At 49.4% G+C, this 13,752-nt stretch overlaps 6 protein-coding genes across 6 annotated transcripts; 3 read left to right on the top strand and 3 right to left on the bottom strand.

Annotated features, from left to right (window-relative positions):
* Positions 1-8: 8 nt before the first annotated feature.
* BU24DRAFT_425990 (MCM-domain-containing protein) lies at positions 9-3,133 on the bottom strand. Its single transcript, XM_033528873.1, has 4 exons — positions 3,058-3,133; positions 2,853-2,971; positions 557-2,802; positions 9-498 (listed from the first exon to the last, which is right to left on the bottom strand). The coding sequence occupies exons 2-4, from the start codon at positions 2,950-2,952 to the stop codon at positions 253-255; spliced, it is 2,592 nt and encodes an 863-aa protein (XP_033380492.1). The 5' UTR covers positions 2,953-2,971; positions 3,058-3,133; the 3' UTR covers positions 9-252.
* Positions 3,134-3,297: 164 nt separating this feature from the next.
* BU24DRAFT_397022 (uncharacterized protein) lies at positions 3,298-5,480 on the top strand. Its single transcript, XM_033525327.1, has 2 exons — positions 3,298-3,658; positions 3,712-5,480. Exons 1-2 carry the CDS (start codon positions 3,567-3,569, stop codon positions 5,330-5,332), a joined length of 1,713 nt encoding a protein of 570 aa, XP_033380491.1. The 5' UTR covers positions 3,298-3,566; the 3' UTR covers positions 5,333-5,480.
* BU24DRAFT_425988 (NGG1p interacting factor 3) lies at positions 5,381-6,773 on the bottom strand. Its single transcript, XM_033528872.1, has 2 exons — positions 6,640-6,773; positions 5,381-6,575 (listed from the first exon to the last, which is right to left on the bottom strand). Exons 1-2 carry the CDS (start codon positions 6,699-6,701, stop codon positions 5,528-5,530), a joined length of 1,110 nt encoding a protein of 369 aa, XP_033380490.1. The 5' UTR covers positions 6,702-6,773; the 3' UTR covers positions 5,381-5,527.
* Positions 6,774-6,878: 105 nt separating this feature from the next.
* On the top strand, positions 6,879-7,785 carry BU24DRAFT_425987 (bola domain-containing protein). The gene is made up of 2 exons (XM_033528871.1): positions 6,879-7,108; positions 7,199-7,785. The coding sequence occupies exons 1-2, from the start codon at positions 6,922-6,924 to the stop codon at positions 7,372-7,374; spliced, it is 363 nt and encodes a 120-aa protein (XP_033380489.1). The 5' UTR covers positions 6,879-6,921; the 3' UTR covers positions 7,375-7,785.
* On the bottom strand, positions 7,335-9,774 carry BU24DRAFT_425986 (oligomeric Golgi complex subunit 6). Its single transcript, XM_033528870.1, has 2 exons — positions 9,382-9,774; positions 7,335-9,331 (listed from the first exon to the last, which is right to left on the bottom strand). The coding sequence occupies exons 1-2, from the start codon at positions 9,673-9,675 to the stop codon at positions 7,526-7,528; spliced, it is 2,100 nt and encodes a 699-aa protein (XP_033380488.1). The 5' UTR covers positions 9,676-9,774; the 3' UTR covers positions 7,335-7,525.
* A 611-nt stretch (positions 9,775-10,385) lies between these two features.
* BU24DRAFT_425985 (autophagy protein-like protein Apg9) lies at positions 10,386-13,706 on the top strand. Its single transcript, XM_033528869.1, has 4 exons — positions 10,386-11,339; positions 11,390-11,503; positions 11,554-12,163; positions 12,211-13,706. The coding sequence occupies exons 1-4, from the start codon at positions 10,618-10,620 to the stop codon at positions 13,501-13,503; spliced, it is 2,739 nt and encodes a 912-aa protein (XP_033380487.1). The 5' UTR covers positions 10,386-10,617; the 3' UTR covers positions 13,504-13,706.
* The last annotated feature ends 46 nt before the right edge of the window (positions 13,707-13,752 follow it).

Raw genomic sequence — 13,752 nt, 5'->3', positions numbered from 1 at the left:
AGAAGATTGGTATATTTCATATTCGTGTTGTGCTATATAAGAGGAAACTCCTACTCCTCTTCCGAAACGCCAACGGCCCATGCAAGATCTTCACAAAAGCGAAGAGGATGCTGCTACGAAAGCTGGTATCCACATGAAAGCAATCATATACCTGTATCGTGCGTATCTACTGCCAACCTTTCGACTCCTGAAACAGCAGCCCTCCGGAGCCCCTAAATCATCCCATCATACATTCGTCTCTCTGATATAGGCTCATGCAGCTGCCCTCGCACCTTGACGTCCACCTTGAGCCGGTGCCCTTACGGCGCCAGGCCGATTGAGGGTGTATTTGGCAAAGGCCCTTGCTAGAGCCTTCTTCGCTGAGACCTTCTGTGATCCAACGAAGGAGTCAACGGCGACCGCGATAGCGCGATCAATGTCCTGAGAAGAGCAGTACTCGGACAATCTCATTTTGCAAAATGATTCACTGATTCGCATGATGGCTTCCAGATGACGAACCTGCAGTGTGTTAGTAGGCCTACTTGATAGAGGGGATGGTTTGAAGGCGTCGACTTACAGTAATGGGATAAGCACCGGTTGCTAAAGATTCCCTCCTCATGTCTGCAAAGAGACGAGCAACCTTGTCCTGGTCAATCTGATACAGCTTTGGTCGTATCTTTTCACGAGCATAAAGGATGTATTTCCTCAACAGCTCCTGGGGAATTTCGCCTTCTTTGCTGGGTTGTTCCTCGGAATCGACGTCCATGCTTGCTTCGTCTTCTTCACCATCCTGCGTTGCCGCCTTCGCCTTGTTAGAGAAACCGTAGGTTGCATTCGCTAGTGGATGAGCACGGCCATGGGAATTGACCACAAATTTCGCTAGGCGCTCATCTTCGCTGGGATCCACGGTATCGCGAACAACACACAGAATGTCGAAACGGGACAGGATAGGTTCTGTCAGCTCAACATTTTGAGAGAACGGAATAGTAGAGTTGTAGCGGCCACCAATAGGATTGGCTGCAGCAACGACTGCACATCGAGCTTGCAAAGTGGTAACAATACCAGCCTTGGAGATAGAGATGGTCTGCTGTTCCATGGCTTCGTGAATCGAGGTACGATCTTGGTCATTCATCTTGTCAAACTCATCGATAAGGCACGTGCCTTTATCAGCCAGTACAAGTGCTCCTCCCTCTAACGTCCATTCGCTAGTCATGGGATCACGACGAACAGAGGCAGTAAGACCGACTGCGGATGCACCTTGACCAGTCGCAAAAACCGCACGGTGCGCCGTCTTCTCGATATATTTGAGAATCTGAGATTTGGCTGTACCAGGGTCACCGAGGAGGAGGACGTTGATGTCACCACGGATCGAGTGCCGGCCGGGGGCTTCTTTACTGACGCCACCAAACAATGAAAGGGCAACAGCAGTCTTGATATCTGTGTGGCCATAAATACTTGGAGCAATGGAATTGATAATCTTATCGACGATCCTCGGGTCCCTAGCAAGCTGACGGATCTTACGTTCGTCCTCCTCTGTCAGACGGAATCCAGCAAGCTGGTCATGCGATTTCACGACATGATTAGCCTCGATAATGGTGGCGAAAACCGGGAAACCGTTCTTGTTGTTCAAGGCTGCATCGTAATTGTTACGATAGATACCAGTGACTTCTATCTCCTCGCCAGGCTTGGCCGAATCAATGAGATCCCAGAGAAGAATAACTTCTCGGTGTCGGGGCAAACGACCAGCAGGCACAGTACCGGGTGACTCTTGGAGCGTAAGCTTCTGATAATTACGGTAGACGGTCCTTTCCGAGTTGACTGTGAAGGGGCCTCGTGACTGGCAATTCTGGCAGAATGAGATCTTGACCTCTACGTTCGAATCCTGGTGGAAGGGACCTAGAGTTGTGCCGCACTTGGTGCAGTCAAATTTGACATACTTGAGCTGCGGGAAGACTCCACTTCGTCGAGTGACTACACCACTGACGCGAACCAAACAGTTGAGATGAGTTTGACGCAATTGTCGGAGGGTGTACTGGACCGGAATATCTGTCATACGGACATGAATCTCGGAATGAATGCGCTCATAGTCGGGATAGTGGATCAATGTGACCTCCAGGGCCACTGCATCGAAGATCTTCAACATCTCCGTCGGTGAATTGGCCAGCCAGAAAGCAAGTGTTGCTTTCGATTCGGCAAGGTGGTCGAAAGAGACCTCCAAGGACTCGGCATTGATTTCACCAAGCGTTCGAATCCGTGTGCCATAGACGGAGCTTCCGTGTTCGTCCGTGTATTCAGTCAAGAAGGACTTGAACTCGCGGAAAATGGTCTTTGCTACTGCAGGCTGTGCAACCCAATCGGTTAGTGTTGCAGCCTTGACATCTGCCAATGCTTCAAGCGACAGCTCCTCATTCATGATGTCGTCTTCCATGTCCATATCATCCTGATCCTCGTCGTATCGGCGTCGGCGCCGACGAGGCTGTCTCGTAAGATCTGCGAGCGCATCTTCGTCCTCATCAGGTAGAAATGCGACGGGCATACGGCGTCTGGCCTCTCGGTCCCGGGCATTGAGACGTCGCTCTAGCTCACGCCTGCTGGCAACATCCATATCACCATATTCCTCGTCGTCAATGTCAGCGGTGTCGTAAGCATCGGTTTGGCGCTCTCGATAGTCCCGTTCAAAATCATCTGCAAAAAGGTCGATGCCCTCTGCCTCCTCGGCATCTTCATCTAAATCGTCAACATCAGGGATAAGGTCTTCATCGTCAAGAATATCGATATCCGGCTCATCGTCATGCGGCAGCATTGGAGGTGAAGAGCCCAGCGCTAAGGTTGTTTTAGCTGTGCATACGCCACGTTACGTTGACATAACTCACGGCTCGACGGCGGATGCGCCGCAGATGATGGAAGATCGTCATCCTCTCTCGAACGCTTCGTGCGCCTGCTCGGTCCAGGACCACGGTTTGCGGAAGACATGTTGGATCGAAGTGGTGAACTACGCAAGGTCAGGGCTGGCGGTAAGGAGGGGTAGTGGCTGGGGAGTCTTCGCGATTATTAGCATTGCGAGAGGAGGATACGTACCTCATATCGACTGTGAATGCACTTCGAATTTGTATTTACGATCTTATGCTATCACAATCAACGGGGGATGTGCGAGCACCTTGGAGGGGTGAATTGTGAAAGTGGAGCTGGAGCGAAAAGGGTTGGACGCGACGCCGAGAGAACGCGAGACGCGTCTTCATTAAACCCCAATGGGGCTTAGCGCAACGTTCATGTTCATGGACAGCAACGAGCAATCGAGGAGTAAATGACAGCAGATCTGAACAACCCCATTTCTACAATTGGTACTATTCTCCACGCGAGCAATTCTTCTTTACAACTATTGCCCATCACAGTTTCCCCTCATCGCCCGGAAGATCTCCCATTGGTGGTTCCCTTAACCAAGCTAGCTGGGCCGTCACAATCGAGGCGACGTCGGACATACTCCGCACTTACCTTAAAGCTGTATCACCGTACCTTTGACGTCGCCTGCGCTGCGCATCGCATAACCTCTCCTTTCGCAATTCTTCCCATCGTGTCCCTTATTCAATATGGCCAGTTCACAGGCCTCTGAAGCCTTACAGTCGAAGCCGCGTACGAGCAGTATCTCTCAAGCATCCGAGAACTCTCAGACAGCAGCAGAGTTAGTCGAGTCTAGAACCACACGATCATTGCACCATACTAATGTTTGCACAGCTTCATTAAGGAGCAGCTGAATCTCGAGGCTGAGGCTCGCGAAGCCCTTCCATATCAATTTGATACATGCACACGCGACCTAGGCGCAATTCGACAGAGTCTCTTCTCATGCTTGACCTGCAATCCTCTCCCGATTGACCCTTCCGACGAATATACCGCAGCTGGTGTTTGCTATTCTTGTTCAATCTCTTGCCATGGCGAACATACCCTCGTGGAGCTCTTTAACAAGCGCAACTTTGTTTGCGACTGTGGAACCACACGCCTACCGGATACCAGCCCATGCACGTTGCGTGTGAACCCCGCCAACGGACAGAAAGGAGATATCACTGGCGAAGAAGCGGCGAAGGGTAATAAATATAATCAGAATTTTCGGAATAGATTCTGCGGCTGTGAAGAAGACTATGACCCACACCAGGAGAAGGGTACCATGTTCCAATGCCTGGGGTTGGGTTATGCAGATAATGGGGGATGTGGAGAAGATTGGTGGCATCCCGAGTGTCTTGTCGGCCTCAGTCGCGAGGAATATAAGAAAAGCATCCAGAAGCCAAGCAAAGAGACTACAGATGGTACTACGTCTGGGGAAAGGCCTCCTGGAGGCATACATCGACAAATCAGCTTCAGCAGGTCCGAGGAAGACATCAACGGCGACGAAGAGGATGCACGAAGGCCTTCTATTGTGACCGACATTGCAGCAAGTAACGGTGTTGTTGCCAGTAACGAAGCAGAGGAAGACGAGCCCGAAGATGAAGACGACCCGCTCCCTCCAGGATTCCCAAATGAGGACGATTTTGATCACCTCATATGCTACAAATGTGTAGAGGCGAACCCATGGATCAAGCGCTATGCTAGCACATCTGGTTTTCTGCCACCACTTTTCAACGATGCAACATTGAACTCTGCAAAAGACCACTCCGCAACACCTACCGAGGCAACGATTACTGAGTCTAGGAAACGTAAGGCATCCGACTCGGAAGAAACTCACTCATCCCTCCAGCCCATGGCTGCCCCGCCCAAGCGCCAGAAATCCGAAGATCCTACTTCAGCTCTCAATCCTATCCCCGAAGACTCAACAACAACGACTACCCTGCCCATCACGCCCAAGAAACCCAGTCCAGACTCGTCGATATGTAAATACGAACTACTCCCCTCAGCCCCTACAGAAACCACACCCTTCACACTATTCCTTAAGGAGGACTTCCGCGACCATTTCTGTCGCTGCCCAGTCCATTTCCCCCTCCTCAAACCCTTCCCCCAACTCCTAGAGGAAGAAGACACCTATGAGCCCCCTGTCTCCGAGGATGGCAATGAGGCGCCAGCCTCCGCGGGAACAGGCTCCATCTACGACCGAGGCGAGGCTGCATTTAGCAACATGGATCGAATGCAGGCTATTCAAGGTGCCATGGCATATGCACATCTGAAGGATGGCTTGAAAGCTTTCCTGCAACCGTTTGCGGAAAGTGGACAAGCAGTCGGTGCGGAAGACATCAAAGCATATTTCGAGAAACTGAGAGGTGATGACAAAGGCATCGCGGAGGCGGCTGGCGGTGCAAAGAAGGCCGATGCAGATGATGATAGTGGTGGTGACGGAGGTGATAGTCGCAAGGAACAGAGTGGCTATTGAATATGCATCTCCGAGTCTCTTAGTACTATTATTTCATTCAAATTTGGACTTTTTCTTGATCTCGCACGGCGAAGAGAGTAGCATCCTCTCTTATCAACGACGGACGTTGGTGTTTTGGTAAAGTCACAGAAAAGTAGTGATAACTAGCAAGGGTATCAAGTTATTTATTTTCCCTGATTTCATCTGCCAAAAGGCTTATTCGGCATCTCCCTTCAGAATGACAATCCCATAAGGATCGCGATCTACTTCACTCACGAGGACATCAAAACCTTCGTCACCAAGAGCCTCCTTGATCTCCTCGTTTCCTTCTTCCTCCGTTCGCACTTTATCCCACTCTTCAGTTATTGCTTCCTCTAACTGGTCCCTCAAAACCTCTCCCAAGAACCCTCGTTCGGAGTTGCTATGGAACAAGCTGATGACCACTTGGCCGTTCTCGATCGCGGCTAAAGCCTCGTGGTGGCTCATCTCGCCCGTGAAAAGCAGATCACATTTCAAGCCAGAGAAGAGCGAGGAGCCTGAGCCAGCACAGATACCCACCGACGAAATGCTTATGTCAGAGATTGTTTTGTTCTGTGGAATTGCAATTGGAAAGCCCTTAGGGTTGTTGAGGCCTTTTCCAATGCGGTCTAACAAGGTAGCGAGCGGCTGGGGTTCGTCAAATGTCACAACACGTCCCATACCGGCACCAAGGTGTGAGGCCAATTCTGGAGTCTGTGGGACGATGGGTCGTCGTGAATGAGGAACCGACGATGCTGATCCTCTGGAAGATCGGTTGATGGCTTGGCTGGGGTGGTTGTGTAATGTAAACACGGGTGGCTTCTTGTCTACAAAAGGGTCGTCCTGCTCGACTGACTGTGCTACATTGCCTTTATTATTCTCCAGGTCCCCTGAAACACGATTCGTCTTCGTAGCTGTGACTATATCTGCAAGCCAGTCTCCAAGGCCGCCAGGTGCAGCATCAACAGCTGTATGTGGGCTATATACGCTTATGCCATGGCTGGCGAGACGGAGGAGAGTCTGTTGTTGCGTGTTTTCCAATGTAAGAGACTTGAGACCACGGAATATTATAGGATGATATGCTATTATGATGGAAGAATCCAGAGCAATGGCTTCGTCGGCAACCGCGCGGGTAAGGTCAATGGTAAGGAGGACTTTGTTCGAGCGTCGGCGCGCAGGATCGAATGGAGCTTCGAGAAGGAGCCCGGTGTTATCCCAAGAATTGTCTGCCAGAGCCTTTGGGTAGCTAATAAATCGTTAGTACTGGATCAATTGAATCTTGAAAGCATTCCAGAGCCGATAATACATACAGTCTTTGCATAGCCCTGACCGTAGCCCGCGAAAAGGGTGCTGAATTGGATGAGACACTCATGACGAACGAACGCTTTAGTGCTGAAAAGGACATGAAATCTGAATTGAAGCAATTGGGTTAAAGTAAACGCCCACTCGGAGGGGTTACCTCGTCATGCAGCTTCATTTAAAGTCCGTGCACCACCGCATCAGATAAACCCTCTATATTACATCATCACCCACACACTCTCTCTTATCAGATCCGAGTCGGAGGGGTGCTCTTTCCGCAGCGAGTGTGAGACATGGATCCAAGACACCAACTCTCCAGATCACTTGACAAACTTGCTGTAGATCCCACAGATCTACCAACCGAAATGGACATTGACACTCCGCAAGCACCTGCGAGTTCCGGGGTGACAATTGAGGGGCTGAAGCAGAAGCTCACGAGTCAGTTGGGCGCTATTCATGTCGAAATTGAGGATATGAGCGGTAAGAACCCGTACCCATTATTCGATTCTATAAATCAGAGTCTTTGCAATCTACTATATTAAGCGAGTAAGCTAATGTGTTTTTCTTCAGGTGGGTGCGGGCAAATGTACGAAGCGATCATCGTGTCACCTGCTTTTGCGAAGAAGACCACTCTAGCAAGACACAGACTGGTCAATGGCATCTTGAAGGAGGAGATAGCAGCTATTCATGCTTGGACAGCCAAGTGCCACACGCCTGAAGAATGGGAAAAGAAGCGTCCTCAATGATGAAGCGATTATGAAGTCACGATCCAAGAAGCAATGGTAGAGAGCACGTTAGATGATCAAGATGTATGATATCAACATGAGGAACAGGATTGTGTGTATTGGCTGGTTTTTTTGCTTCATATTGAGGGATGTAGATATTCCTCAACACCTTTTAACTCAACAATACCCTGATTTCCCCGCTTGTGCGGGGGAACATATCTCTAAGGCCTGGCGCGGGCTCTTCCTCATCAGAGTCTTCGTCTGCCCGTACAAGATCATCAGCTGCAAGCAGCTTACTCTCAACGAATTCAAAGTCTTCACAAAATCGTCCTGCTGCTTCCTCGGTGACATCCTGCACAAACCTCCTGTTTCGCAGTCGCTTGATATTCTCTGCAGCATCGATAAGAGCCGAAGGAAGGAATTCGTCCAATTGCTGGCTGATCGAGATGAGTGTATCGGGTTTGAAAGCATCCAATCTTGGTATGGTTTTAAGACTTTCAGTGGTATCCGAAATTTTCGCTTCGGATAGTGCTTCCATGAGCGCATGCAAGCCAGAGTTGTGAGTGAGATAGCGATGTTGATAATCGACCAATCGAGCTGTGTGCTCGCCGATAATTTTATCAATGCCCTTCAGGCGATCTTGCGTAAAAGAATATCCCGCGAGTGTACCCTTGGCCTCTAATAGACAATTGATGATGAAAATATCGGCATCTGGTTCCTGTAGCCCGTCGCGTAGATTGAGGCATCCTTTCAAAAATGGGTCCAAAGCCTCGACAAGGACCGACTCGAAGCCATTCTCGCGGTCTTCGAGTGTAGCAACGGAAGTATCGTAACTCTTTGCAAGAGCTTTCAGCGTCTCTAAGGCTTCCTCCAAAAAGTCCGGAGGTGACAAGTCTGTTGGGGCAACCGTGACTTCGTTTTGCACCGCTGCAACATGATCTCTCATGTTGGTCCGGAATCTGCGCATAGCAGAGTTTTCTAAAGCGTCGAAGAATACTTCCAGCACATCTGAGTCTGTACCGAGAAGCTTCGAGAATGTTATCTTGTAAAAGCCGAAGAGGTTCGCGATCTTATAGGCTAATGTAGCATCCTCATGGCTTTGAATTACCTGCTCGGTACGTTGCCGAAGCAAACGAAGCACACCGGTCAGGTCGCGAGTGACCAGTTGATTCAGAGCTTTACGTCCGTCGAAGACCTCTTCATCACCATCTGAACGGAGCCAAGGCTCGCTCTCCAAGCCTGCCTGGATGGAACGCGTGATTTCGTCGCCCTCAGAAACAAACAAAACCTCCAGTGCCTCTCTTTCAGATACGGTAGCAGAATGAGCCCATGCTAGCATGTCGCCGACATATCGTAAAGGATCATGTGCATGGAACTCGATAGGTTTGGTTGCGAAATTTGTCGAGTCAGATACCTCGCCTGTCAGAGCAGCATGGAAGGCATCGGATAGGATGTGTTCACGAGCCTCAGCAAAGAAGTCAAGACAACTTTGGAACAGCGTCGGCCTTTCGGCCAACACGCGCAGCGACCGTCTGACCGAAGCGTTGATCTGAGGATTCTCCAGATCCAATGTCTTGAACTCGCGCTGAATCCACCTGTACAGCTTCTGGAACGCAGCGTTGAGCTGCTTGGAGCTTTGCTCTAATACCTCCAGGCCTAAAGTTTGATCTTCCGTGCCCAGAAGGACCTCACAATCATGATTGATCTTTTTCACTCTGGTCAAAGTCTGGAAAAACTCCTCATTGACGGGTTCCGCAGTGGACGTTAAAACGGTAGACTCCTCATCAGAAATGTTGAAATGAGAATTGAACGCGGCCAATATCTGCTGCTTGGTCTCAACCTGCTTCTTTTGGTTCATGAGGCTCTTCGCTTCCTCCATGACGGGCCCTGTCTCTCGATTCGCAGCTGCGATATGGCCTCTCATGTCGGCACAGTATTGATTCAAACTCTCAATGGCTGTACCAATACGTTTCAATTGCTTTCCAAAATTAATGCATGGCCACGTGCTTTGTTCAACTGTCTACATACCTCTGCAACAGCACCAAAGTCCTTAACAATTTCGCCATTGGACTGAATAACTTCCTTCTGTACATCAAGCCTGATTTGTCTCCTTGTCTCAGCTGTGTTGCGCACGCTGCGGGAATCCAATGTCTCTAGGGCATCTCGAATCTCAAGGTCGGCATAAGATGCAGAGAGAACACTGGTTATTCTGCTGGACAGTGCATTTGCACCTCGAGAAACAGATCCCACGGCTGGAGACGCTGGGGAAAGACCCTTATGGCCGGCTGGCGAAGGCCTTTCTTGGAAATAAGTACCAGCCATGTCTGGTGTCAGAGGTGGCTAGTTGTTGCGGGCGATACGTTTACCATCGGTCGAATGAAACGCCGAGCGAGCTTAGGTTGACTCGATGGTGGCTTAGTCATCTTCATTCAAAGCGTCCATCGCATACTAAAGGTAAATAATTATCTTTGCCTAAATGATCAGTGATATCATTGATTTTCTTCGAATAATCATCAACTTGCTAAATCAGTAGGTTCTTTGGAGGTGCGACTTCCGGCTCAATCGCAGTAATATCCACCCGCGAGTAACGACTCATTGATAGAAGTCCAAGATCAACCCTTCACGAAATGCAGATAGAAAATTCTCTTTAGCGGACATCGAGTCAAATAGCTTCGCACCTTGTTCATTAATCATCTACCTGCTCCGGAGCAGCACTTGGAGTCTTCCTTTTTGCTGTCTAGGTAGTCCTAAAGATATGTGCATCGTTGTAAGTCTCGCTGCATAGTTCCGTCCTATCAGCCAAGAAACGATTGAATTGACGAGGTGAAACTTGTGAGTAAGGAACCATTCTTATTCGAGTATCTTATCATTCGTAGCTTATAACAAGGTGACTGTTTCCTTTACATAGAGGTGATACCTATAAGGTACCGACAACACCTACATGAAAGATGATCGGTGAATCTAAGCGCCGATCTGGGGCGCGGGAGCTTAGCTCCAAGTGAGTACCGGTAGTGCCAGTGACGCCAGCCCAGTCCCTCGCACATGACAGTGCCATTCACCTCCACGCGCGAACCATTGTAGTCACACGCGAATATGTCCATTAGTTAAACACCACAACCCAACCCCATGGCTACTCCTGTAGATGAATGCAAATACAGGTCACACCGAGATCTTCAGACATTCCCCCTCGCCTTTGGAGCCTAAGCAGAAGCCCCGCCGTTGCCTGAGCTTCTGCTGGGCCGGCCTTGTCCACCCAACATAATCATGATGGCCTCAAACTTACTATCTAGGCTTCTTCCTACAGCCTCCGACGAGCGTTTTCCGTCTAACGACCCCGACTCCCACCATCGCCGCGGTTCATCCTCGACTGACGAAAGGCACGACATGGATATAGACGAGGAGAACTTCGAGGCGCGTTTCGAGGCTCAAGACCTTGAGAATCTACTCGCGGACGCCTCCGCAAGCCAGATGACCACGGAAAGCACCGCGTTCTTACCTCCGGGAAACAACAACCGTACTGGTCGTGCACCGTCGAATATAAACAATCTTAACAAACCTTCATCTTGGAGACATACGGGTCCTCCAGCCACTACTCCTATGTACGACGATGAAGACGTCCCAGAGTCTCTTCTCCTCGAAGGGGGGCAAGAGACCCATACACTATCCTCAAATACCCAGCGCCACCCTACAAGTGGCCTTCCACCTCCCGTTCCCGGCCCTACAACAGAGCAGACCCAAGCGCAGTGGGATGCTACACGGCGGCAACAGCGATTACATGACGAAGAACAAGGAGCAGTGCCGGTTCCTCGATGGAGGCCTTCCCAACGACCAGTTCGAGGTATTGGACTTCATGTAGACCCTAAGGAAAGAGCACTGTGGCGATGGGTCAACGTCTCGGATCTGGATACCTTTCTTGTAGAGGTGTACGAATACTATGATAACAAAGGGATCTATTCGATTTTATTACGAAGATTCTTGAGACTTCTGTAAGTACAAATTTTATGGTGTGGTTTTATCTTACTGATTCCCAGAACAGGCAGACTGCATTCGTAGTATCCTTTATCACGTTCTTAACCTGGTGTATCGACTACTCTGTGTTGAAACAGAGTCATAAACTCAGCGAGGTACTGGTGCCCAAGTGCACCAAAAAGTTAGTCTCTCTATTCCCCTCCAACCATTTGGGTCCGCTAACTTCAGTAGGATACATGGGTTTTGGATCTTCGCGCTTTGGATGCTTATTATGTATTGGCTGTGGTCTTTTGTACAGCTTGCCATGGAAACTCCACGTCTACGGGCGATGCACGACTTCTACCACTATCTTTTGGATATCCCTGATCGTGATATTCAAACAGTGCAATGGCAATTGGTCGTTGCTCGTATCATGGCACTCAGGGACCTGAATCTCGCCACAGCTTCGAACCTCTCACCAGAGAGCCGAAAATTGTTAGACCACAAGAGCCGACAACGATTGGATGCTGTCGATATTGCCAGCAGATTGATGCGTCGAGATAACTACATGATTGCGCTCTTCAACAAGGACATAATCGATGTCACAATTCCTATCCCTTTCCTCGGCGATCGGTACATCTTCTCTGAGACTACTAAATGGCATGTTCAATTGGCTATCATGGACTATGTCTTTAGTGGACCAAACGGCACTTTCAATCAGGATTTCCTGAAAGAGCGAAATCGTAGGGAACTCGTCAGACGACTACAATCGCGCTTTCTCGGTGTGGGTATAATCAGTGTAGCATGCGCACCTTTCACCGTATCTTTCGTATTGGTTTCATACCTCTTCAAATATTTCACCGTAATTACACTTGTCCATTTCTCTTTACTTTAGTTAACCACATGCAGGAATACCACAAAGATCCATCCCAGCTCAATAATCGAGATTTTACAGAGCTGGCAAAATGGAAGTTTCGTGAATTCAACGAACTGCCACACATCTTCAAGCAACGTTTGAACATGGCCTACCCTTATGCCAACCTCTACCTTGCTCAATTTCCAAAGGACAAGACTGAGCAAGTCTCGGCGTTTGTGGCATTCATCTCGGGCGCATTCGCATTTGTTCTCGTGGCTTTTACTCTTTTGGACTCGGAGATGTTCCTCAGCTTCGAAATCACACCTGGCAAAACCGCCATCTTTTGGCTCGGCATTCTCACTGCAATCTATAGGATTGCTCGCAACAGCAGTCCTCAGGAAGACCAAGTTGCCGACCCAACATATTACTTGCAACATGTCAACTCTCATACCCGATACGAGCCTGAGCAGTGGAAAGAACGCTTACATACTGACCAAGTCCGGGCAGAATTTTCACACCTTTATCAACCAAAGGTCTTGATCTTCGCCGAGGAAATTCTTAGTATGCTCGTTACACCCTTTTTGCTCATTTTCCGATTGCCGCAATGCAGTGAGCGCATCGTTGACTTCTTCCGCGAATTCTCCATTGTGGTAGACGGTCTCGGTGTTGTGTGTTCACACTCTATGTTTCCGTTCAAGAAGGGACGAGAAGAAGGTCCTGGCAACAGGAGAAGTAACCGCCCAGACGAGCCGGATCTTCGAGAAGACTACTTCAAGACGAAGGATGACAAGATGCTAAAGTCTTATTATGGGTTTTTGGACACATACGCAATGGATGGCCGCCGTCAAGGTCCAAGAAACTTCCATCCACCTCCACAGTTTCCAAACAATTTTGGCAATATGTCACAAACTGCGGGCCCATTTGACCACAACGGCGTCGGAAATAGTAGAATACCGGCTGGCCGGCAGTCGATACATCATGGAACTCCCATCCATGGACCAACAACCGGTCGAGATGTGCCGATTGGCTCTATACTTCTCGACCCACACCATCAGCCGTCCGCATCAACCTTCCGAAACTCCCCCAGACAGGCTCCAACAGCAAGGTACCGATCATCTTTGCAGCCCCTTTCTGACCGCCACGCCGGCGACTTGGCACAATCACGACAACGCGGTCGCATCGAAGAAGAAAGTACGATCGGTGATTCATGGCGGACAAGTCGTCTTGCGCAGGATGATGACGAAGAGGAGGAAGCGACTGGCAATACTAGAGGAGGCGTATTGCAGCTTCTGCGCCAGTTTTCCCAAGCTCAAACCGAAGGCAAGGCTGCCGGGGTGGGAATCTAATCTTTCAGCATAGCATGGGCTTCTGGCGTTCGGGACGATATCCAGGAAATATCAGCCTCACGGGTCGTTTTTTGGTGTATTCATGTTTTACTTTATGGGCAATATGGATGTCTCGCAGGAGCTGGGTTTCACATTTCTACTTACACACACATGCTACTGTAGCAAGCATTCGAAGATTAGAATAAACACATCATCGCATTCCATATTTATCTACTACCATCGGCAACTTTGTGATGATATCTCGAGCGT

The sequence above is a fragment of the Aaosphaeria arxii genome, assembly GCF_010015735.1.
Source record: "Aaosphaeria arxii CBS 175.79 unplaced genomic scaffold BU24scaffold_8, whole genome shotgun sequence".
Lineage (NCBI taxonomy): Eukaryota > Fungi > Ascomycota > Dothideomycetes > Pleosporales > Aaosphaeria > Aaosphaeria arxii.
This window is presented reverse-complemented; position numbering and strand designations above follow the sequence as displayed.

What these genes read in the sequence shown, in the direction of transcription:
- BU24DRAFT_425988 (XM_033528872.1), bottom strand. Translation starts at nt 6,701, where the DNA reads ATGAGTGTCTCATCCAATTCAGCACCCTTTTCGCGGGCTACGGTCAGG. An exon ending in GTCAGGGCTATGCAAAGACT is followed by an intron (nt 6,576 to 6,639) that starts GTATGTATTATC and finishes ACGATTTATTAG; the next exon opens with CTACCCAAAGGCTCTGGCAG.
- BU24DRAFT_397022 (XM_033525327.1), top strand. Translation starts at nt 3,567, where the DNA reads ATGGCCAGTTCACAGGCCTCTGAAGCCTTACAGTCGAAGCCGCGTACG. An exon ending in AACTCTCAGACAGCAGCAGA is followed by an intron (nt 3,659 to 3,711) that starts GTTAGTCGAGTC and finishes ATGTTTGCACAG; the next exon opens with CTTCATTAAGGAGCAGCTGA.
- BU24DRAFT_425987 (XM_033528871.1), top strand. Translation starts at nt 6,922, where the DNA reads ATGGATCCAAGACACCAACTCTCCAGATCACTTGACAAACTTGCTGTA. An exon ending in CGAAATTGAGGATATGAGCG is followed by an intron (nt 7,109 to 7,198) that starts GTAAGAACCCGT and finishes GTTTTTCTTCAG; the next exon opens with GTGGGTGCGGGCAAATGTAC.
- BU24DRAFT_425985 (XM_033528869.1), top strand. Translation starts at nt 10,618, where the DNA reads ATGATGGCCTCAAACTTACTATCTAGGCTTCTTCCTACAGCCTCCGAC. An exon ending in CGAAGATTCTTGAGACTTCT is followed by an intron (nt 11,340 to 11,389) that starts GTAAGTACAAAT and finishes TTCCCAGAACAG; the next exon opens with GCAGACTGCATTCGTAGTAT. An exon ending in GTGCCCAAGTGCACCAAAAA is followed by an intron (nt 11,504 to 11,553) that starts GTTAGTCTCTCT and finishes TAACTTCAGTAG; the next exon opens with GATACATGGGTTTTGGATCT.
- BU24DRAFT_425986 (XM_033528870.1), bottom strand. Translation starts at nt 9,675, where the DNA reads ATGGCTGGTACTTATTTCCAAGAAAGGCCTTCGCCAGCCGGCCATAAG. An exon ending in ACTTTGGTGCTGTTGCAGAG is followed by an intron (nt 9,332 to 9,381) that starts GTATGTAGACAG and finishes AATTTTGGAAAG; the next exon opens with CAATTGAAACGTATTGGTAC.
- BU24DRAFT_425990 (XM_033528873.1), bottom strand. Translation starts at nt 2,952, where the DNA reads ATGTCTTCCGCAAACCGTGGTCCTGGACCGAGCAGGCGCACGAAGCGT. An exon ending in GGCGCATCCGCCGTCGAGCC is followed by an intron (nt 2,803 to 2,852) that starts GTGAGTTATGTC and finishes AAACAACCTTAG; the next exon opens with CGCTGGGCTCTTCACCTCCA. An exon ending in CCGGTGCTTATCCCATTACT is followed by an intron (nt 499 to 556) that starts GTAAGTCGACGC and finishes AACACACTGCAG; the next exon opens with GTTCGTCATCTGGAAGCCAT.